This window comes from Budorcas taxicolor, chromosome 25 (genome assembly GCF_023091745.1).
Source record: "Budorcas taxicolor isolate Tak-1 chromosome 25, Takin1.1, whole genome shotgun sequence".
NCBI lineage: Eukaryota > Metazoa > Chordata > Mammalia > Artiodactyla > Bovidae > Budorcas > Budorcas taxicolor.
In genome coordinates this window covers 27,054,181-27,078,590 of record NC_068934.1, presented here as the reverse complement: position 1 = coordinate 27,078,590, position 24,410 = coordinate 27,054,181, and the positions used below count along the sequence as shown (strand labels likewise).

Here is a 24,410-nt window from a genome sequence, read left to right as displayed (position 1 = left end):
AGTCATTTCTCTGCAACATGTTTATTTTACTTTTTCCTCTAATTGTATTCATATATAATTGACATATAACGTGATTTTTACCTTTTTAAAGAGTGAATATTAAACTTGGATCTTGGATGTAGAATAGTGAGCTATTTATATATACCTAAGTTGATAATATGCTTTTTTCTTTATGTCTTATGCACACAAGTTGAGGACACTGCTCAAGAACAGCAACAATTATCAGAGGTCACTTACTGATCAATACAGCTGTGCACCTGTCTCCTCAGTTTTTTTTTGTGTGGCTGCATGTGTGTGTATGTGTGTGTGTGGGCACACCTGTGTGTGTGTTTGCATGAAGGTCCCAAGGTAACTGCCCTGCTTCCCAAGACATCTTGACCCTGGTCAGTGCTCCCACACTGAAAGAGTCCCACACATCTGAGAGGCTTGTTTTCGCTCCAGGTAGGTCTCAGGACAAGCTATGGATCTGAGAGGCACCTTTCAGAGACTGGGAACCATCACCATCTTCATAGAGCCCTGAAGTTTCTCAGGTTTGGTCAGTGTGATCAGGAGGAAGCTACCATCAGACACCTCCAGTCTCCATCACATAATCGGACCTTAAATCGCTGTATTAATGGACCAGATGCTCATATTCAGCACAACTATTCTATGCTGGGTCATTTCACTATGGATGGTGATGAAGGTCATGCTGCACAGAGAGCACCTTCTCTCAATATTTCAGAGTCTTGGAAATTCAGATTCACCAAACCTCAACCTGCTCTAGGACAAGGACACTCTACTTTGTAGGCTGGAGCCAAGGGTGCTTCCCATTTAGAGAGAAAGTAGAAAAATTAATGTGTAATTCAATCACTTGGCATCATGGGATTTCAACATATTTCTTTCACAAGTTAGAAAAATCAGGCCTAGTAAATAAAAACCCCCCAGTGCATAGCTACACAGCCCATACAAGTGGACTTCCACGTGCAATGGGTGAAGTGCTATAACTACATGTAAACAAAAGCAAATATTGTTCAAATAAGGTTAGAAATAGTTATGCTCTGTATCTCTGTTTTTCAGCTGTGAAAGACCTTCTCTAGCAATACTGTTTGGAGGATTCAATGAGTTAGTAGAAGTAAAAGTGCTTTGAGAAGTGAAAGTGTCGGTCATTCAGTCTCATCTGATTTTTGTGACTCTGTGGACTGTGGCAGTACCGATATGCAATAGCTTCTTTTTTAATTTAAATTTATTTTAATTAATTAAAGTTTTAAAATTCAAACCTGGGACCACCAGCTAGATAGCCTGATTTCTCAGAATCAATCCTTTTACAAACTATTTTTGTGATTGACTAGTGATTCATCCATCTTCAAAAATGCTGTATTTTTGAAGATGCATGAAAGTAGTTTTCTTTAAATCACTGATAATAAATTAGTATCATGATTAACGCCATTATTGACAATGCAATTATTCCAAATGTTTTGATAAATTTTATATTCTGTATTTACTAATTTTCAAGTAATTTAACTGCAGTAAAGTCCATGAAGCATTAAAATTACATGGAATTAAATTATTCTGGAACAATTCAGAGGCAAAAACATAAATGTTTTTGAGCTTGGGCTATATTAGACACCTTATTTATTCTTTACTAGAGACTTTATCATTACATTAACACTATGCCATAGGTACTATTGTTACATGATGTAGAAAACTGAAGATGATCAGGTTCCTTACTCAAATTCACACAGTTAGTAAGAAATGTGGTTAAGGCTTAATCCCAAATGGGTTGGGTTAAGTTGCTCAGTCGTGTCTGACTCTTTGCAACACCAGACTGTAACCTACCAGCCTCCTCTGTCCATGGGATTTTTCAGGCAAGAGTACTGGAGTGGGTTGCCATTTTCTTCTCCAGGGGATCTTCCCGACCCAGGGATGGAACCCAGGTCTCCCACATGCAGGCAAATGCTTTACCGTGTAAGCCCCCATGGAAGCCCTGCACCCAAATACCCAGCATCAAAACCCATGGAGTGAAATTCTAGCCTGTATTGGTATAACATAATTTCAGGAACCTTTTAATTCTTTGAGGACAAAACATCAGTTAACATCAATAATCACTGAAGCAACAAAGAACAGAATTTTGTACAGTTGTGTGTAGTCTATATATCAAATGTAGGTTTAAAAAAAAAAAAAAAACTTATTTCCCCCCTATAACATAACTCTGCCTGACTTAGATTCTAAGTGCTTTATAATACTATATATTTGTGAGCTCCACATTAAGTTGTGGACTTCTCAAAGAAAAATATTGTCTTTTATTGTAGTATTCCACCTTCATAATTGTTGGTATCATTTATTTAAGATGGTCTCCCTGCTACAGACTCTTTCCACTTCCCAGTATGTTTATACTTTTTGAGGGACCCAACTTCTGATGCTCACTCATAATTTTAGATATCAACCCTAAACAGGGACCTTCTCTTTCTGTACATGCTGTTCCTGCCTTCCTTGTTCAAGTCCCTAATAACTTCAGCTTGTCAGATGTTTCCATTAGTAGATAAAGTTATTAAATCAAATTTCATGTATTTAAACTTTTTTCCCTCTTATTCTACATTTGCCTCTTATGTGCTGATTGTCCCAGCAAAATGTACCCTGAAGCTCAGAGGGTCTGCTCATAATCCTTCCTATATCTTTCTTCTTTTAAAACTGAAAAACTGTAAGAGAGATGAATAGAAAATGATGAGACATGGGACAGCATGAAAAATCTCTGGAAAATAAAATAAAATAACGGATAATTGAAATACTTCAGTAATGAATCCTTTTTATCAAAAGAAAGTGAAAGTCACTCAGTCGTAACTGATCCTTTGTGACCCCAAGAACTGTATAGTCCCTGGAATTCTCTAGGCCAGAATACTGGAGTGGGCAGCCTTTCCCTTCTCCAGGGGATCTTCCCAACCCAGGAATTGAACCCAGGCCTCCCACATTGCAGGCAAATTCTATACCAGCTGAACCACAAGGGAAGCCCAAGAATATTGGAGTGGGTAGCCTATCCCTTCTCCAGCAGATCTTCCCGACCCAGGAATCGAACCGGAGTCTCCTGCATTGCAGGCAGATTATTTACCAATTGAACCATCAGGGATGCCCATATTATCAAATATTAATTGGAACAGTGTTATTTGTAAATACTTCTTTATGTCATTATAATGCCCTAAGAGTTACAAGGGCTGTTTTTCAAACAGGAAAATAGAAAGAATAAAATAATTTACAATTGATATGTGCATTGCACTTAGGGAATGATGCTATTGTTCAGTCGCTCAGTCATGTCTGACTCAATATGACCGCATGGACTGCAGCACACCAGGCCTCCCTGTCCTTCACCGTCTCCCATAGCCTGCTCCAATTAAGGTCCATTGAGCTGCTGATGCCATCCAACCATCTTATCCTTTGTTATCCCCTTCTCCTGCCTTCAATCTTTCCCAGCATCATGGTTTTCTCAAATGAGTCAGGGTTCACATCAGGTGGCCAAATTGAAGTTTCAGCTTCAGCATCAGTCGTTCCAATGAATATTCAGGACTGATTTCCTTTAGGATTGACTGGCTGGATCTCCTTGCAGTCCAAGGGATTCTCAAGAGTCTTCTCCAACACCACAGTTCAAAAGCAATTCTTCAGTGTTCAGCTTTCTTTACAGTCCAACTCTCACATCCATACATGACTACTGGGAAAACCATAGCTTTGACTGGATGGACTTTTGTTGGCAAAATAATGTTTCTGCTTTTGAATATGCTGTCAAAGTAGGTCATAGCTTTTCTTCCAAGTAGCAAGCGCCTTTTAATTTCAGCTGCTGTCACCATCTGCAGTGACTTTAGAGTCCAAGAAAATAAAGTTTGTCAGTATTTCCATTGTTTCCCCATCAATTTGCCATGAAGTGATGGGACCTGATGCCATGACCTTAGTTTATTAATGTTGAATTTTAAGTTAACTTTTTCACTCTGCTCTTTCACCTTCATCAAGAAGCTCTTTAGTTACTCTTTGTTTTCTGCCATAAGGGTGGCGTCATCTGCATATCTGACGTTATTGATATTTCTCCCAGCAATCTTGATTCCAGTTTGGGCTTCATGCTGTCTGGCATTTCTCATGGTGTACTCTGTATATAAGTTAAATAAGCAGGATGACAATGTATAGCCTTGATGTACTCCTTTCCCAATTTTGAACCAGTCCATTTTTCCATGTCCAGTTCTTTTTTTTAATCTGGAAAAATCTTATTTATTTTTTTAATATAAATTTATTTAATTTTAATTGGAGGCTAATTACTTTACAATACCGTATTGGTTTGGTTTTGCCATACATTGACAGGAATCCACCATGGGTGTACACATGTTCCCCATCCTGAAACCCCCTCCCACCTCCCTCCCCATAGCATCCCTCTGGGTCATCCCAGTGCACCAGCCCGAGAATCCTGTATCATGCATCGAACCTGGACTGGCGATTTGTTTCATATATGATATAATACATGTTTCAATGCCATTCTCCCAAATCATCCCACCCTCTCCCTCTCCCACAGACTCCTAAAGACTGTTCTATACATTTGTGTCTCTTTTGCTGTCTCACATACAAGGTTCTCATTACCATGATTCTAAATTCCATATATATGTGTTAGTATACTGTGTTGGTGTTTTACTTTCTGGCTTACTTCCCTCTGTATAATCAGCTCCAGTTTCATCCACCTCATTAGAATGATTCAAATGTATTCTTTTTAATGGCTGAGTAATACTCCTTTGTGTATATGTACCACTGCTTTCTTATCCATTCGTCTGCTGATGGATATCTAAGTTGCTTCCATGTTCTGGCTATTATAAACAGTACTGCGACGAACATTAGGGTTCACATGTCTCTTTCAATTCTGGTTTCCTCGGTGTGTATACCCAGCAGTGGGATTGCTGGGTCATATGGCAGTTCTATTTCTAATTTTTTAAGGAATCTCCACACTGTTCTCCATAGTGGCTGTATTAGCTTGAATTCCCACCAACAGTGTAAGAGGATTCCCTTTTCTGCACACCCTCTCCAGCATTTATTGCTTATAGACTTTTGGATCGCAGCCATTCTGACTGGCGTGAAATGGTACTTCATTGTGGTTTTGATTTGTATTTCTCTGATAATGAGTGATATTGAGCATCTTTTCATGTGTTTGTTAGCCATCTGTATATTTTCTTTGGAGAAATCTCTGTTTAATTCTTTGGCCCATTTTTTGATTGGGTCATTTATTTTTCTGGAATTGAGCTGCAGGAGTTGCTTGTATGTTTTTGAGGTTAATTCTTTGTCAGTTGCTTCACTTGCTATTATTTTCTCCCATTCTGAAGGCTGTCTTTTCACCTTGCTTAGAGTTTCCTTTGTTGTGCAGAAGCTTTTAATTTTAATTAGGTCCCATTTGTTTATTTTTGCTTTTATTTCCAATATTCTGGGAGGTGTGTCATAGAGGATCCTGCTGTGATGTATGTCGGAAAGTGTTTTGCCTATGTTCTCCTCTAGGAGTTTTATAGTTTCTGGTCTTACATTTAAATCTTTAATGCATTTTGAGTTTATTTTTGTGTATGGTGTTGGAAAGTGTTCTAGTTTCATTCTTTTACAAGTGGTTGACCAGTTTTCCCAGCACCACTTGTTAAAGAGATTGTCTTCTCTCCATTGTATATTCTTGCCTCCTTTGTCAAAAATAAGGTGTCCATAGGTGTGTGAATTTATGTCTGGGCTTTCTATTTTGTTCCATTGAACTATCTGCCAAGATATTGATCTATATTTCTGTCTTTCTGCCAGCACCATACTGTCTTGATGACTGTGGCTTTGTAGTAGAGCCTGAAGTCAGGCAGGTTGATTCCTCCAGTTCCATTCTTCTTTCTCAAGATTGCTTTGGCTATTTGAGGGTTTTTGTTAAGGATTTTTGCATCTATGTTCATCAGTGATATTGGCCTGTAGTTTTCTATACAGCACCATTGGTAAAACGTCTAGGTTAAAGATGAAAAGTTTCTCCACAGTGAAGGACACCCAGAGAGGTTCACAGAGTTACATGGAGAAGAGAAGAGGGAGGAGGGAGATAGAGGTGACCTGAACGAGATGAGGTGGAATCAAAAGAGGAGAGAGCACGCTAGGCAGTAATCACTTCCTTATGTGCGCTCCACAGTCTGGACCTCTCAGAGATGTTCACAGAGTTATACAGAGAAGAGAAAGGAAGGAGACAGAGGTGGCCAGGAGGATAAAGGGGGGAATCAAAAGGAGAGAGACAGATCCAGCCAGTAATCAGTTCCCTAAGTGTTCTCCACCGTCCGGAACACACAAAGAGATTCAGAGTTGGGTAGAGAAGAGAAGAGGGAGGGAGGAGATAGAGGCGACCTGGTGGAGAAAAAGGAGAGTCCAAAGGGGGAGAGAGCAGTCAAGCCAGTAATCTCACTCCCAAGTAAAAATGGATACTGAAGATTGGGTTCCTAAAGGTACAAAATTGATAACAAATACCAAAAAGCAAAGGTTAAAAATCTAGAGTAGAGGTTGGATTTTCAGAAATACAATATTAAAAAAAAAGAAAAAAAAAGCCACAAAAATTATAAAATATATAATATGAAGTTTGCTTTAAAAAATAGGGTCTTTTTTTTGCAAAGTAATAGTAGGTTATAAAAATGAAAATTAAAGGAGTAATAGAGGACTTAAAAACTAAAAAAAATAAAGAATGATAGTAAAAATAGTAAAAAAAAATATATATATATATATATCTAGGACTTTCTCTGGTGTTGTTGTGTGCAGTGTGGGGTCAGTTCATTTTCAGATAGTTCCTTGATCCAGCTTATATTTCTCAAGACCTATAGGCACCTTCCTAAGTAGTCGGTACCAATTACAGGGTTTTAATCTATTGCACCTGTCACTTCCAAGCCGGTTCCCTCTGTTTTGGCTTCTTCTGTTTGCTGGTCTCTCCAATGTATAATTTCCGCCCTGACACAAGAGGGTGATGGTGGATACTTTTTTAGGCTCACTTGTTCAGTTGTGCTGTGGAGAGAGAGGGACACTGCAAACAAATAACACTGGTGTGTGCTCACAGTGTCTCAGCCACACTGGGTTTGCCCCCGCTCACGGCGTGTGTGCTCTCCCTGTCTACACTGCTCAGACTCTAGGTTGCTCTACTGGGAACTGTCTGAGGCCCGCTCTGGGTTGCATGCACTTCCCAGGTCTAAGCCGCTCAGGCTCAGGTACTCAGGTACTCCTCAGAGGTGCAGACTCAATTGGGCCTGTGTTTTGTGCCCTTCCCAGGTCCAAGAAGCTCAGGTGACCAGGTGTTTGGTCGCTGCGACTTATCTCCTCCCCCATCCCTGCCACTCAGTTTTCTGGGTGTACAACCGGCACACCTTCTCAGGCGGATGTTGACCGTCCAGAATCCCAAGAAATCTTAGTTAGCAATGAAGCCTGCTTGCAGTTTGGTAGATAATGCCTTTCTGGAGCCGTGATTGCTCCCTTCCAGCTCTGGCTGCCTGTCACCAGAGGGGGATGGTCTGCAGCCAGCTAGCTCTGCTCAGTCCTTTGTCCTGTGAGCAGGCCTGATGGTGTCTTAGGTTAGGGCTTTTCGTGTGGTAGCTATCCCACAGTCTGGTTTGCTATCTCAAGTTAGTTCCCTCAGATTGCCCTCAGGGCATTCAGGCCGGGTCCTTACTCTAAGCAATGCAGCCCGAGCCTCCCTGTCCAGCCCCTGCTTGCTAGTGGTGGATGCAGACATCTGCACTGCTTCTCCACTGGGGGAGTTACCACTGGGCACGTAATCTGTGGGGTTTAATTATTTATTTATTTTTCCTCCTGGTTATGTTGCCCTCTGTGGTTCCAAGGCTTGCCACAGACTCGGCAGTGAGAGTGTTTCCTGGTGTTTGGAAACTCCTTTTTTTTTTCATATAAATTTATTCATTTTAATTGGAGGTTAATTACTGTACAATATTGTATTGGTTTTGCCATACATCAACATGAATCTGCCACGGGTATACACGTGTTCGCCATCCTGAACCCCCTTCCTCCTCCCTCCCCATACCATCCCTCTGGGTTATCCCAGTGCACCAGCCTCAAGCATCCAGTATCATGCATCAAACCTGGACTGGCAATTCATTTCATATATAATATTATACATGTTTCAATACCATTCTCCCAAATCATCCCACCGTCTCCCTCCCCCACAGAGTTCAAAAGACTGTTCTCTCTTTTTAGACTCCCTTCGCGGGACAGAACTCCACCCCTACCTCTTTTGTCTCTCTTTTTGTCTTTTATATTTTTTCCTACCTCCTTTTGAAGACAATGGGCTGCTTTTCTGGGTGCCTGATGTCCTCTGCCAGCATTCTGAAGTTGTTTTGTGGAATTTCCTCAGCGTTTAGATGTTCTTTTGATGAATTTGTGGGGAAGAAAGTGGTCTCCCCATCCTATTCCTCCGCCATCTTAGCCAAAACCACTATTAATGTGATCATTCTATATTATGAGTTTTAGACACAGCTTTATGGAAAACACAGCTTTATGGAAAATGAGGATAATTACAGTACTCTACCATCATAGTAAAAATTCACAATGAATTGTGGTTTCTAAATCTCATTGACCATCCCCTACTGAGGACCTTATTTATTATCCTGTGTCTCTTTGGATCATGGACTAATGACACATTCCAGGAATTATTTTTCTTCCATGCCCTGAAAATACTTCATTTCACATTCTTAGAAAAAGTCTGCTTTCAAAACAAATCTTTTCTCACATTTTGCCTTTACTAAAATAAAAATAAAATGAAGTAGTGGCTCAGTGGGTAAAGAATCCTCCTGAAATGTAGGAGACAAAGGAGGCAAGGGTTCAATCCCTGGGTTGGAAAATCTCTAAAGGAAGAAATAGCAAACCACACCAGTACTCTTGCATGGAAAATCCCGTGGACAGAGGAGACTGGTGGGCTACAGTCCATCGGATCACAGAGTCAGACATGACTGAGCATTAGCATGAGTCATGAGATATAAAGAATACCAGAAAGAGTGGTAGACTTGAAATCAAAAAGCTAATAGTCTGCTGTGGGGCTTCCCTGGTGGCTCCGTGGTAAAAAAAAAATCTGCCTGCCAGTGCAGGAGATGCTGGTTTCACAGTTCAGCCCCTGAGATGAGAAGATCCCCTGGAGAAGGAAATGGCAATCCACTCCAGTATTCTTGCTTGGAAAATTCCAGGGACAGAGGAGCCAGGCCAGCTACAATCCAGGGGGTCACAGAGTTGGACATGATGGAGTGACTGAGCACACACACAGGTAATTGTGAAACACTGGCATTTGGAGGAATCATACTCCTGACCACTGTAGGACTATAGAAAAGGGTAAGACAGATTGTCCAATTCCTACTTCCGCTGGCACAAGTGGCATTTAAGAAATGCCCTAATGCCCCTAAGCAGATAGTATTAATTTTAACTTTATTGATAACTAAAAATAAATGCTTTAAAAAGACTTTAAAGATACAGCAATGTTACTTTTTTAATCATTAGCAGAACCATTTATCTTTTTCTAAGGGAAACAAACAAAGCCCATAATGACAATGGGAAAAAAAATGGAGATGAATGTATTTCTTAATGCTATTCTTAAATAGGAAATAGAAAAAGAACAGTAAATTCTGAAAGCGATGAAGATAGAAGACCTACTTTGACAGATGACTCCAATTTTCTTCCCCATGGTGAGGAAGAAGTAGGATAAGAAGGATGCCAATAGAACAGTTGTAAATAAACACAGACACTCCTGTCCTATGACTACCTGCATGGAGACTGTGATGCTAATCAATACTTTCTTCTCAGGGTTTTACTCAAAGCAATTTGAACATCTTTGTTTCTCAAACTAAAAATTAAGGGGTTCATCATGGGAACTACAATGGTATAAAAGACAGAAGAGATTCTTCATCCATAGATCCAGTAGAAGATGGGTTTAGATACATAAATGCCCCTGATCCAAAAAACAGAGAAACAGCAATGATGTAGGAACTGCAGGTGCTGAGGGCTCTGGGTCTGCCCTCCATGGACATGATGTGGAGGATGCCGGAAAGGACGAGACCGTAAGAAACAAAGATGGTGAGACTGAGCACAGTGATGTTGATGCCCACCACAAGGAACACTTCCACTCACTGATGTAGGAACTTGTGCAGGAGAGCTAGAGCACGGGGAGGATGTCACACAAATAATGGTTGATGGTGTTTGCATTGCACAAGGTCAGTCTCAGCATGCATCCAGTGTGAGCCATGGCAGCAGAAAATGCCATCAAGTAGGAACCAAGTATAAGACTGGAACACACTTTAGGGGACATACCAACATTATACAAGAGTGGGTTACAGATGGCCACATAGCGGTCATGGACCATTGATGTTCAGTTCAGTTCAGTTCAGTTCAGTTGCTCAGTCATGTCTGACTCTTTGCGACCCCATGAATCACAGCACGCCAGGCGTCCCCGTCCATCACCAACTCCTGGAGTTCACTCAGACTCACGTCCCTCGAGTCAGTGATGCCTTCCAGCCATCTCATCCTCAGTCGTCCCCTTCTCCTCCTGCCCCCAATCCCTCCCAGCATCAGAGTCTTTTCCAATGAGTCAACTCTTCGCATGAGGTGGCCAAAGTACTGGAGTTTCAGCTTTAGCATCATTCCTTCCAAAGAACACCCAGGACTGATCTCCTTTAGGATGGACTGGTTGGATCTTCTTGCAGTCCAAGGGACTCTCAAGAGTCTTCTCCAACACCACAGTTAGCACACAGCATTCAGAAATTTTTAAAAAAGAGAGAAAAAGTACAGTTGGGTCATGCATTACACGTAAGAAATAATACTTTTCTTTGATATACAGTTAATCAGCATGTTGGGTGTAAATACAGAAGAATAACAGATGTCTATCAAAGACAAACTAAAGAGTAAAAAGTACATCAGGGTGTGTAGGTATGAATTCAACCAAACTAGAGTGATCAAGCCCAAATTTCCCATCACAGTGACCATATACATTCCTATAAAAAGAAAAAACAAGGGAAGTTGGACATCTGGTCAATCTGTTAATCCCACCAGAATGAATTCAGTCACAAAAGAACCAATTCCAGGAGCCATTCTTCTCTAGGGGAATCTGTGGAAACAGTAGAAAGACTTCCATTAGAGAACAACTCAGCTCTTCTGACAATGTCTCATCCTACAAAAGAGTGTATATACTGAGCGTGTCTGAGACTAGCCCAAACTGGACCCATATAATCTGCCTTTACCATTATCATGATTGTGAGTGACATGGATTTTTAATTACTGGAGTCTTGTTAAGCTAAAGAAGGCAAAGAGCATCGCAAACTTGCCTACAGAAGGAAGGCAGTGCTGCCATATGCAAACATGACTGCTGGAAAAATCAAGGGAGGAGAGAGGGATGCAGTAAGACAGAATCTTCCTTCTTATTTATTCATTCACTTGAGTCTTCCCCCTGATCAATATCATTGGAGACAGAGACCCTAGCTCAATGGTGCTGCCCTCTAAAGCAGATTAGATCTGGTGTGAGTCAGAACAAAGAAGGTTGTCTCTAACCAAAAACAAAGGTACCAAAGGCTAGAAGAGGTTAAGTTACTGCTCCTAGTAGAAAAGTGAGAGTCTGTCCATGGAGAGGGAACTTACTGACTGAGATATTTCACTTTCTGAGCTTCTTAATCTCTGAACACTCTCTGATCCCCCTTGAATACATTCTTCTAAGAGTTTCACTTGAAACTCAGGACTGCACAAAATGGAGGCCCAGAGGAATGGCAGATATTACATCCCTGAACTTCTTTCTCAAAATAGGAAGGAAATTAATATTAACAGAATTCTGAAACTCACCCTCCTTTGGCCAGAAACCTTAGAGTTCTCCCTTGGTGTTTAACCCTGTGGTCCCAGAAAGGCAGTTTCTGGTTTGAGGCTTTAGTTCCTTTTATTCTAAAAGGATGCAACCCAGACTTAACTTCAGGCATGACCTGGAAATCTTTTTGACCTACAAATATTAAGTTCAGATTATGACTTTGAGTCTTCTCAAGCAGCAGAGGAAAATAAAGAGCACTGTGATCAAGTTTGCCACTTGATGAGACCTAGAAGTTTGAATGTGAGTTTAATGATGTAGTGCACGTGGTTATCAAGAGTAGAAGCTTGCTAAGTCTCTCCCCCAGGGAATAGATTCTATTTATAAAAAAAGAAATAAAAAAGGTGGGTTTACACTCCAGACCATGTTCTCTATTTAGGTGCTTAGGGATTCAATATTTTAATCCAGTTTACATGTCACTACAGGGACTGTACATCCCCCAGGTAGAGGCAAAAATAAACTTGCATCTTCCTATCATCTTCCTCTCTTAAGAAAATGTATTGTACAGGTTCTCTGTCTTCCCACATCCTACACTGAAATTTCCCAGAGTATGACTGCAGGTTTCTTCATATCCTCCCCTGAAATTTTTGTAAAATTTAATGACTCATTTCATTTCTAATAACTCATTGTCATCTCAAAAGAAAATGCAATAGCTTTCTCCTTTCTGAAGGTTTTATGTTTAAACATCTCCTGGAAATTTATACCTGAGGATCCAGGTGGTTCCTTAAATGTATTATTTCATTAACAGAGGTCACCAATTTCTTCTCATCATAGAATAGAGTTTAGGCTATACAATTAGAGGGTATGAGTTTGAATCCTACCCCCTTACTTACTGACAGGGACTCATGCCTCAGATTCATAAATTCTAAAATACTGATGATAAAAATAGAATCTCTTCTGCATTTGTGACCTAAGATGTGATCTATCCTGAAAACTGATAAAGTCACTATGAAGAACAGTATGGATGTTGCTTTAAAAACAAATAGGGCTACCATTGCTTCCCAGGTGGCTCTAGTGGTAAAGAAACTGCCTGCCAATGCAGGAGACATGAGGAACATAGGCATCCATACATGACCACAGGAAAAACCATAGCCTTGACTAGACGGGCCTTTGTTGGCAAAGTAATGTCTCTGCTTTTGAATATGCTATCTAGGTTGGTCATATTTTTCTTTCAAGGAGTAAACGTCTTTTATTTCATGGCTGCAATCACCAACTGCAGTGATTTTGGAGCCCAAAAAAATAAAGTCTGACACTGTTTCCATTGTTTCCCCATCTATTCCCCATGAAGTGATGGGACCAGATGCCATGATCTTCGTTTTCTGAATGTTGAGCTTTAAGCCAACTTTTTCACTCTCCTCTTTCACTTTCATCAGGAGGCTTTTTAGTTCCTCTTCACTTTCTGCCATAAGGGTGGTGTCATCTGCATATCTGAGGTGATTGATATTTCTCCCGGCAATCTTGATCCCAGCTTGTGTTTCTTCCAGCCCAGCATTTCTCATGATGTACTCTGCATATAAATTAAATAAGCAGGGTGACAATATACAGCCTTGATGTACTCCTTTTCCTATTTGGAACCAGTCTGTTGTTCCATGTCCAGTTCTAACTGTTGCTTCCTGACCTGCATACAGATTTCTCAAGAGGCAGGTCAGTTGGTCTGGGATTCCCATCTCTTTCAGAATTTTCCAGTTTATTGTGATCCACACAGTGAAAGGCTTTGGCATAGTCAATAAAGCAGAAATCGATGTTTTTCTGGAACTCTCTTGCTTTTTCCATGATCCAGCGGATGTTGGCAATTTGATCTCTGGTTCCTCTGCCTTTTCTAAAACCAGCTTGAACACCTGGAAGTTCATGGTTCACGTATTGCTGAAGCCTGGCTTGGAGAATTTTGAGCATTACTTTACTAGCATGTGAGATGAGTGCAATTGTGCAGTAGTTTGAGCATTCTTTAGCATTGCCTTTCTTTGAGATTGGAATGAAAACTGACCTTTTCCAGTCCTGTGGCCACTGCTGAGTTTTCCAAATTTGCTGGCATATTGAGTGCAGCACTTTCATAGCATCATCTTCCAGGATTTGAAATAGCTCAACTGGAATTCCATCACCTCCACTAGCTTTGTTCGTAGTGATGCCTTCTAAGTCCCACTTGACTTCACATTCCAAGATGTCTGGTTCTAGGTGAGTGATCACACCATCGTGATTATCTGGGCTGTGAAGATCTTTTTTGTACAGTTCTTCTGTGTATTCTTGCTACCTCTTCTTAATATCTTCTGCTTTTGTTAGGTCCATACCATTTCTGTCTTTTATTGAGCCCATCTTTGCATGAAATGTTCCCTTGGTATCTCTAATTTTCTTGAAGAGATTTCTAGTCTTTCCCATTCTGTTGTTTTCCTCTATTTCTTTGTATTGATCACTAAGGAAGGCTTTCTTATCTCTCCTTGCTATTCTTTGGAACTCTGCATTCAGATGATATATCTTTCCTTTTCTCCTTTACTTTTCACTTCTATTCATTTCACAGCTATTTGTAAGGCCTACCCAGACAGCCATTTTGCTTTTTTGCATTTCTTTTCCATGGGGATGGTCTTGATCCCTGTCTCCTGTACAATGTCATGAACCTCCATCCATAGCTCATCAGGTACTCTGTCTATCAGATCTAGTCCCTTAAGTCTACTTGTCACTTCCACTGTATAATCATAAGGGATTTGATTTAGGTAATATCTGAATGGTCTAGTGGTTTTCCCTACTTTCTTCAATCTAAGTCTGAATTTGGCAATAAGGAGTTCATGATCTGAGCCACAGTCAGCTCCTGGTCTTGTTTTTGCTAACCGTATAGAGCTTCTCCATCTTTGGCTGCAAGGAATATAATCCGTCTGATTCCGATGTTGACCATCTGGTGATGGCCATGTATAGAATCTTCTCTTGTGTTGTTGAGAGAGGGTGTTTGTTATGACCAGTGCATTCTCTTGGCAAAGCTCTTTTAGCCTTTGCCCTGCTTCATTCCATATTCCAAGGCCAAATTTGCCTGTTACCCCAGGTGTTTCTTGACCTCCTACTTTTGCATTCCAGTCCCCTATAATGAAAAGGACATCTTTTTTGGATGTTAGTTCTAAAAGGTCATGTGGGTCTTCATAGAACCATTCAACTTCACCTTCTTCAGCTTTACTGGTTGGGGCATAGGCTTGGATTACTGTGATATTGAATGGTTTGCCTTGGAAACGAACAGAGATCATTCTGTTGTTTTTGAGATTGCATCCAAGTACTGCATTTCAGACTCTTTTGTTGACCATGATGGCTACTCCATTTCTTCTAAGGGATTCCTGCCCGCAGTAGTAGGTATAATGGTCATCTGAATTAAATTCACCCCTCCAGTCCATTTTAGTTCGCTGATTCCTAGAATGTTGACATTCACTCTTGCCATCTCTTGTTTGACCACTTCCAATTTGCCTTGATTCATGGACCTGACATTCCAGGTTCCTATGCAATATTGCTCTTTATAGCATTGGACCTTGCTTCTATCACCAGTCACATCCACAACTGGGTACTGTTTTGCTTTGGCTTCATCCTTTCATTCTTTCTGGAATTATTTCTCCACTGCTGTCCTGTAGCATATTGGGCACCTACCGACCTGGGGAGTTCCTCTTTCAGTATCCTATCATTTTGCCTTTTCATACTGTTCATGGGGTTCTCAAGGCAAGAATACTGAACTGGTGCGCCATTCCCTTCTCCAGTGGGCCACATTCTGTCAGACCTCTGCACCATGACCTGTCTGTCTTGGGTGGCCCCACACGGCATGGCTTAGTTTCATTGAGTTAGACAAGGCTGTGGTCCATGTGATCAGATTGACTAGTTTTCTGTGATTATGGTTTCAGTGTGTTTGCCTTCTGATGCCCTCTCGCAATACCTACCATCTTACTTGGGTTTCTCTTACCGGCGGCTGAGCCAGCACAGGAGGGCCAAGAGGAGCTACTCCACATTCAAGGTCAGGAGGGGCAACCTCTTCCAAGGTAAGGAGCAGCGGCTGTGCTTTGCTGGAGCAGCCATGAAGAGACACCCCACGTCCAAGGTAAGAGAAACCCAAGTGAGATGGTAGGTATTACAAGAAATTCCACTACTGGGCATATATCCTGAGAAAACCATAATTCAAAAAAAAAAAAAAAAGCCACATGTACTCCAATGTCCATTGTAGCAGTATTTACAATAGCCAGGATACAGAAGCAACCTAAATGTCCATTTACAGATGAATGGATGAAGAAGATGTGATGCATATATACAATGGAATATTATTCATCCATGCAAAGGAGAAAAAAATGATTCATTTGTAGTGATGTGGATGGACCTAGAAGCTGTCATACACAGTGAAGTAAGTCAGAAAGAGAAATACAAATATTATATATTAACGCATATATATAGTCCATAGGGTTGTAAAGAGTTGGACATGACTGAGCGACTAGCACATGAAATCTGGAAAGATGGTACAGACGTGATTATTTTCAGGGTAGGAATAGAGACTCAGATGTAGAGAATGGACGTGTGGACACAGTGGGGGAAGAGGGGGAGGGTGGGAAGAATCGAGAAAGAAGCATTGGTTCACCGCCATGTATGAAACAGATAGCTAGTGGGAACCTGCTTTATAACACAGGGAGCTCAGCGCAGTGCTCTGTGATGACCTAGAGGAGTGGTATGGGGGGCTGGTGGGATAGAGGCTCAAGAAGGAGAGGATATATGTATACTAATAGCTGATCTTCAGTTACCCAATGGGCAATTGAAACTTTGTAATAAAAGTACATTGCAACACTGTAATAAAACTATGATTGTTTTAGATTTTAAAAAAATTTAAGTCAAGTAAGATGCTATACTTAATAGAGAGGATTTCCTTATTAGTCAGAAAGTATCAGGCTCCTCAGCTTTCCACACTGCTCAAAATAAGACACCCTCCAGAAGACATCATGAAGAAGGTAAAAAACAGCACATAGAATGAGGGAAATGATCTCAAAATATCTATTTGATAAGGACCTAGGATTCAAAACGCATAAACCACTCTGAATTTCAGAGGAAATATGATTAGAAACCACACAATCAAGAAAAGAGTGGAGTGAAATATTTAAAGTGTTGAAAAAAATTATCACCTGGAACTTCTAAACCCAATATTATTATCCTCCAACTTGAAAATAAAACAATAACTTTCTCAGACAAACAAATTTGTTGCCAACAGAACTGCCTTGCAAAAAATATCAAGAGAACTTCTTTAGGCAAAAAAAAAAAAAAAAACTATTGTTCGGAAGATATTATCTGATGTTTTCACATTGTTGTTCAGTGCGAAGAGAAAGGAAGTACAGAAAAGCAGAGGAAAAAAAGTTTTATTCATAAAACAGATATTACAGAATTTTTTTTTAATTTTAAGTAACTACAGACACCAAAGTCAAATATTTTAAACATAATTTTTAGGTTAAAATGCTGCTGCATGGTTCCATTTATATGAGTTCAAAACAGGAATGAAACATAGTTGGCAAACTTATTGGAAAAAGAAAATCAGTGGGAGTGCTAACAGTAATGTCAGGGTAGTTATTATCTCTCATACCAAGAGAAGAGATTACTATGGGAGAAAATCACAAAGGATGCTCCAGGCTTTCAAGCAACATTTTATTTTCAAACTGGATCATGTTCACACATATCTCATTTTAGCATTATGAAATATGTGTTATGCATGTAACTATTCTGTATATGAAAATTTTTATGTGTGAGATTGTGTTTTGGAGATTTTCACAAATTAGAAGTGATTAACAACTGGAGATCACCTTGCTCATGGCTGCCATAACACACACTAATCAGACCACATCTAGATCAGGAGCTGCGACTTTAGTCACTACACCATTAAATCTATGATCCTGTATCATTCTGCACCTGTAGAGTTAAATAGGAATGTAATCAAAATTTTCATCCTGAATCTTTCTAATTTTTGATAGTAGTATTAATCTCTGTGAGTCTCCTCAAAAACCAAAAGTTTTTATGACTCTTCTTGAAAGTGGGAAGACCAAGGACTTCCACATGGCCTAGAACAGCTCCTACTTACTCCAGGGTCAGAAAGCCAACAAGAAGACTCTCTCAGATGCTGAGATATCAATTCCTACTCCACACTTATGAACTAGGAATTAATTGCAGGGTAAAGTATTCTTCCAAGGTGGACTTGGTTCAGCGCTCCATTTATCAGCTGGCAAAGCCAAAACTTAAGAAATTTAAAATGGTGTGGTATTTTCCTTTACTAATTACTCTATGGAAAGAACATGGATCCATTTGAGGAAGGCTAGGAAAAATGTTCAGAGTACAATGCTTATGTTGTGACTGTAGGGAATACCTTATCTTTCATTCTTGACTGTGGTAGATAGATATAGATATAGATATATCTCACCACAGTATATATATGTGTGTGTATATATGTGTACACACACACACACACACACACACACATGCACACATATATATAATGGGATATTTAATATAAGTTAGCAATGAGAAAGAAGGCAATCCTGCCATTTGTGACAACATGAACAGACCTTGAGGACATTAAACTAAGTGAACTAAGTCAAGGATAAATATATTATGATCACACATGTGCGTGGAATCAGCAACAACAACAAATAGTCAAGTTTATAGATATAAAGAAACAGAATAGTAATTGCTAATGTGGTAGTGGCAGGTGACGGAGAGTGAGCAAAATGAATGAAGGGGGTCAAAAGGTGAAAACTTCCAGTTATTAAATAAGTAAGTCATGGGACAGCACAAACAATGTGGTAATCAACTTAATAACATTCTATTTTATATTTGAAAGTTGCTAAATAACAGATCTTGAAAGTTCTTACAAAAGAAAAAAAAATTGTCACTATGAATTTTAACAAATGTTAACTAAGCTTACTGTGGTATTTCGCAATATATACCAATATTGAAATATTATTTTGTATACCCACTACTAGTGTTATATGTCAAAAGGCAATCTACAGATTCTTAGCAATCCCTATCAAATGACCAATGACATTTTTCACAAAACTAGAGTAAAAAAATATTTAAGTTATAAGGAAACAGAAAAGACTCTGAAGAACCAAACCAATCCTGACAAAGATAAATGAAGATGGAGGTATCAGGCTCCCTGACTTCAGACTATAATACAAAGCTACAGTAATCAAACAGTACAGTACTATACAAAAACTTAAATTTAGACCAATGGAACCAGATAGAAAGCCCAGAAATAAATCCATACATGTATGGCCAAGTAATCTATGACAAAGGAGGTAAGAATATACAGTAGAGAAAAGACAGTCTCTTCATAAGTGGTTCTGGGAATACTGGAAAGCTACATGTAAAAGAATTAGTTTGGAACACTCTCTAACACAAAAATAAAGTCAGCATGGTATATATAAGGCTGGACACTACAAAACTCTTAGAGGAAAATAAAGGCAGAATACTCAGACATAAATCACAGAGGTAGCTTTCCTATTCACCACTAGAGTAATGAAAATAAAAGCAAAAACAAACAAATAGGACCTAATTTAACTAAAAGCATTTGCACAGCAGAGAAAACTATAAACAAAACAAAAAGAAAAGCCATGGAATGGGAGAAAATACTTGCCAATGAAGTGATTGTCAAAGGATTCATATCTAAAATATGCAAGCAACTCTATGTCAAAAAAATAATAGCAACTCAATCAAATAATGGGCAAAAATCTAAATACACATTTCTCAAAGGAAGGCCTGCATGCTGCATTCTCAGCCATTCAGTTGTATCCAACTCTTTGCAGCCTCATGAACTGTAGCCTGCCAGGCTCTTCTGTCCATGGGATTATCCAGGCAAGAATACTGGAGAGAGTTGCCACTTCCTCCTCCAAGGGATCTTCCATGCCCAAGGACTGAACCCACATCTCCTGCATCTCCTGCATTGGCAGGCATATTCTTAACCACTTAGCCACTTGGGAAGTCCAAAGGAAGGCATGCTGCTGCTACTGCTAAGTCGTTTCAGTCGTATCCAACTCTGTGCGACCCCATAGACGGCAGCCCACCAGGCTCCCCCGTCCCTGGGATTCTCCAAGCAAGAACGCTGGAGTGGGTTGCCATTTCCTTCTCCAATGCATGAAAGTGAAAAGTGAAAGTGAAGTTGCTCAGTCGTGTCCGACTCTTAGCGACCCCATGGACTGCAGCCCACCAGGCTCCCCTGTCCATGGGATTTTCCAGGCAAGAGTACTGGAGTGGGGTGCCATTGCCTTCTCCAAAAGGAAGGCATACAGAGTGCCAAAAGCACATAAAAAGATGCTCAACATCACTAGTAATTAGAGAATTGCAAATGGAAACTACAATGAAGTATCACCTCCCACTGATCAGAACAGCCATCCTCAAAAAATCTACAAATAATAAATGCTGGAGAGAGTGTGGAGAAGGTGAGAATGTGAATTGTCACAACCTCTATGGAGAACAGTATGGAACTCCTTAAAATAGTAAAAATAGAAATATCGCAGGATCTAGTAATCCCACTCCTGTGCATATATCCAGAGAAAAACCATAATTTGAAAAGATACAGGCACTACAATGTTCATATCAACACTATTTTAGAATAACCAAGACATAGAACCAACCTAAATGTCCACGGACACATGGATAGAGAAAGTGATATTTTTAATGATATAAATGAACTTATTTACAAAACAGAAATAGACTCACAGATTCCAAAAACAAACTTATAGTTACCAAAGGGGAAACAAGGTGGGGTGAGAGATAATAGTTAGTAGCCTGGGATTAACATTCATATCAGTTCAGTTCAGTCACTCAGTCATGTCCAACTCTTTGCAACCCCATGGACTGCAGCACACCAGGCTTCCCTGTCCTTCACCAACTCCCAGAGCCTACTCAAACTCACACCCATCAGGTCAGTGATGCTATCCAACCATCTCACCCTCTGTCATCCCCTTCTCCTCCCACCTTCAATTGTTCCCAGCGTCAGGGTCTTTTCCAATGAGTCAGTTCTTTGCATCAGGTAGCCAAAGTATTGGAGTTTCAGCTTCAGCATCAGTCCTTTCAATGAATATTCAGGACTGATTTCCTTTAGGATTGGCTGGTTAGATTTTCTAGAAGTCCAAGGGACTCTCAAGAGTCTACTCCAACACCACAGTTTAAAAGCATCAATTCAATAGCACTCAGCTTTCTTTATGGTCTAACTCTCACATCCATACATGACTATTGGAAGAACCATAGCTTTGATTAGATGGACCTTTGCTGGCAAAGTAATGTCTCTTCTTTTTAATATGCTGTCTAGAAAGGTCATAGCTTTTCTTCCAAGGAGCAAGCGTCTTTTAATTTCATGGCTGCAGTCACCATCTGCAATGATTTGGAGCCCAAGAAAATAAAGGTCTGTCACTGTTTCCATTGTTTCCCTATCTATTTACCATGAAGTGATTGGACCGGATGCCATGATCTTAGTTTTTTTAATGCTGAGGTTTAAGCCAGCTTTTTCACTCTCCTTTTTCACTTCCATCAAGAGGCTCTTCAGTTCCTATTTGCTTTCTGCCATAAGGGTGGTGTCATCTGCATGTCTGAGGTTACTGATAATTCTCCTGCCAATCTTGATTCCAGCTTGTGCTTCATCCAGCGTGGCATTTCGCATGATGTACTCAACATATAATTTAAATAAGCAGGGTGACAATATACAGCCTTGATGTACTTCTGTCCCAATTGGGAACTTGTCCATTCATATACAACTATATATAAAATAGATAATGAATAAGGACCTATGATACAGCATATGATATGTGCCTTGGTTTCACTAAATTAATAAACCGAAAGTGTGAAAGTGTGTTAGCATGTTAGTTGGCCTGTTGTGTCTGACTCTTTTTGACCTCATAGACTGACAGACTCCTCTGTCCAGGAATTCTCCAGGCAAGAATACTGGAGTGGGTAGTCATTCTCTTCTCCAGGGGTTCTTCCTGACCCAGGGATCAAACCACAGTCTCCTGCATTGTAGGCAGGCTCTTTGCCATCTGAGCCACAAAGGAAGCCCAATAAACTGAAATCTCATGTTTAAAAAACCTAATATGGCCTTTAAAATTCCTCAGAAAAATTAGTCAAGCAAATATCCCTGAGTAGCTGATTTAGATAAAATTTCATAATGAGAACTATAAACATAATACATTTCTTGTTGATGATTAAATTATATTACTAAGTTTTTTAAATATGTGTATCTACATAATATAGCTTATTTGCTTTGTGAGTACACTACTTTGTCTTTAAACTTCAACAGAGCTTTCTTCACTTCCTTGTTCCGCAGGGTGTAGATCATAGGGTTCAGAAGGGGTGTCATAACAGTGTAGAAAACAGCCACAATTCTGTCCACAATCTCCTTGGAGCCTGGTCTCAGATAAATGAAAACACCAGGGCCAAAGAAGCAAAGGACCACAATGCAGTGGGAGGCACAGGTCTGGAAGGCTCTCCATCTCCCCTCTGACGTGCGGATCTTCAGGATGGAATGGACGATGGATGTGTAGGACAGCACAATAAGAAGAAAGCAGCCTGAGGCCACCACCCCAATGCTGACAAAGATTACCATCTCCACGGTGGACGTGTCTGCACAGGCCAGTTTGAGGATGGCTGGTGCATCACAGATGTAATGCTGGATCTGGTTGGGCCCACAGAAGGGCAAATGGAATGTCAGTGCGGTCTGGACAGCAGAGTGCACAGAGCCACTGAGCCATGTGGTTGTGGCCAGGATGGCACATGTCCTCCCACTCATCATGCTGGCGTACCTGAGTGGGTAACTGATGGCCAGGAAGCGGTCATAGGCCATGACGGTGTAGAGGAAGCACTCGGTGCTGCCCAGGAAGTGGAAAGAGTAGAGCTGGGCCACACAGCTGGGAAAGGAGATAGGACTGCCTTCTGGGGACACCAGGGTCATCAGCATTTTGGGCACAGTGACCGTGGAGTACCACATGTCAATGAAGGACAGGTTGGTTAGGAAGTAGTACATGGGGGTGTGCAGACGGGGATTCACTATAATCACCAGCAGGATGAGTAGGTTCCCCATCACAGTGAGGACATAAATCACCAGGAAGATTCCAAAGAGGAACGTGTCCAGCTCTGGTGCATAGGGAAGGCCCAAGAGGATGAACGTTGTTACTAGGCTCATGTTTGTCATTTCTCCAGGCTTTTGATCTCTCTTTCTCTCTATGGGGATACCAAGAGCACCCAGCATTTAATCAAGAACTGAGAACACATTTTCTATACAAAAATTGCATCATATATGCTACATGGTTCTAGGATCATACCAACTTTGTTTATAACAAGTCACCTTTGAAAAAAAGGATAGAATGATTCTGTCTTCTCCTTCTCTTATCTCTCTTACTCTTTCTCACACATAGAGACAGAAACACACACAGATATATGTAAAAAAAATAAGAGAAATCAATTTTAAATTTCCACTGTTGTATCATAAATATTGCTAGTTCAGTTCAGTTGCTCAGTCATGTCTGAATCTTTGTGACCCCATCGACTGCAGCACGCCAGGCTTCCCTGTCCATCACTAACTCCTGAAACTTGCTCAAACTCATGTCCTCACGTCGGTGATGCCATCCAACCATCTCATCCTCTGTAGTCCCCTTCTCCTCCCGCCTTCAATCTTTCCTGGCATCAGGGTCTTTTCCAGTGAGTTAGCTCTTTTCATCAGGTGGCCAAAGTATTGGAGTTTCAGCTTCAGCATCAGTCCTGCTAGTGAATATTCAGGACTGATTTCCTTTTGGATTGGCTGGTTTGATCTCCTTGAAGTCCAAGGGACTCTCAAGAGTCTTCTCCAACACCACAGTTCAAAAGCATCAATTCTTCAGGACTCAGCTTTATAGTCCAACACTCACATCCATACATGGCTGCTGGAAAAACCATAGCCTTAACTAAACGGACATTTGCTGGCAAAGTAAAGTCTCTGCTTTTTAATATGCTGTCTAGGTTGGTCATAGCTCTTCTTCCAAGGAGCAACTGTCTTTTAATTTCATGGCTGCAAGTCACCATCTGCAGTGATTTTGGAGCCAAAAAAAAAAAAAGTCTGTCACTGTTTCCGTTGTTTCCCCATCTATTTACCATGAAGTGATGGGACCAGATGCCATGACCTTAGTATTCTAAATGTTGAGTTATAAGCTAACTTTTTGACTTTCCTCTTTCACTTTCATCAAGAGGCTCTTTAGTTCTTCTTCACTTTCTGCCATAAGGGTGCTGTCATCTGCATATCTGAGGTTTTTGATATTTCTCCCTGAAAACTTGTTTCCAGCTTGTGCTTCATCCAGCCCGGCATGTCACATGATGTATTCTGCATGTAAGTTAAATAAGCAGGGTGACTATATGCAGCCTTGACATACTCCTTTCCCTATTTGGATCTAGTCTGTTGTTCCGTGTTCAGTTCTAACTGTTGCTTCTTGACCTGCACACAGATATCTCAGGCGGCATGTAATGTAAGATGGTCTGGTATTCCCATATCTTTAAGTATTTTCCACAATTTCTTGTGATCCACACAGTCAAAGGCTTTGGCATCGTCAATAAAGAAGAAGTAGAAGTTTTTTTGGAACTTTCTTGCTTTTTCTAT

At 40.4% G+C, this 24,410-nt stretch overlaps 1 protein-coding gene and 1 pseudogene across 1 annotated transcript; both read right to left on the bottom strand.

Moving 5' to 3' along the window:
- Positions 1–9,759: 9,759 nt before the first annotated feature.
- LOC128068783 (olfactory receptor 145-like) lies at positions 9,760–11,058 on the bottom strand (annotated as a pseudogene).
- A 10,982-nt stretch (positions 11,059–22,040) lies between these two features.
- LOC128068986 (olfactory receptor 10G9-like) lies at positions 22,041–22,976 on the bottom strand. Its single transcript, XM_052662271.1, has one exon. It carries the CDS (start codon positions 22,974–22,976, stop codon positions 22,041–22,043), a length of 936 nt encoding a protein of 311 aa, XP_052518231.1.
- Positions 22,977–24,410: the final 1,434 nt, after the last annotated feature.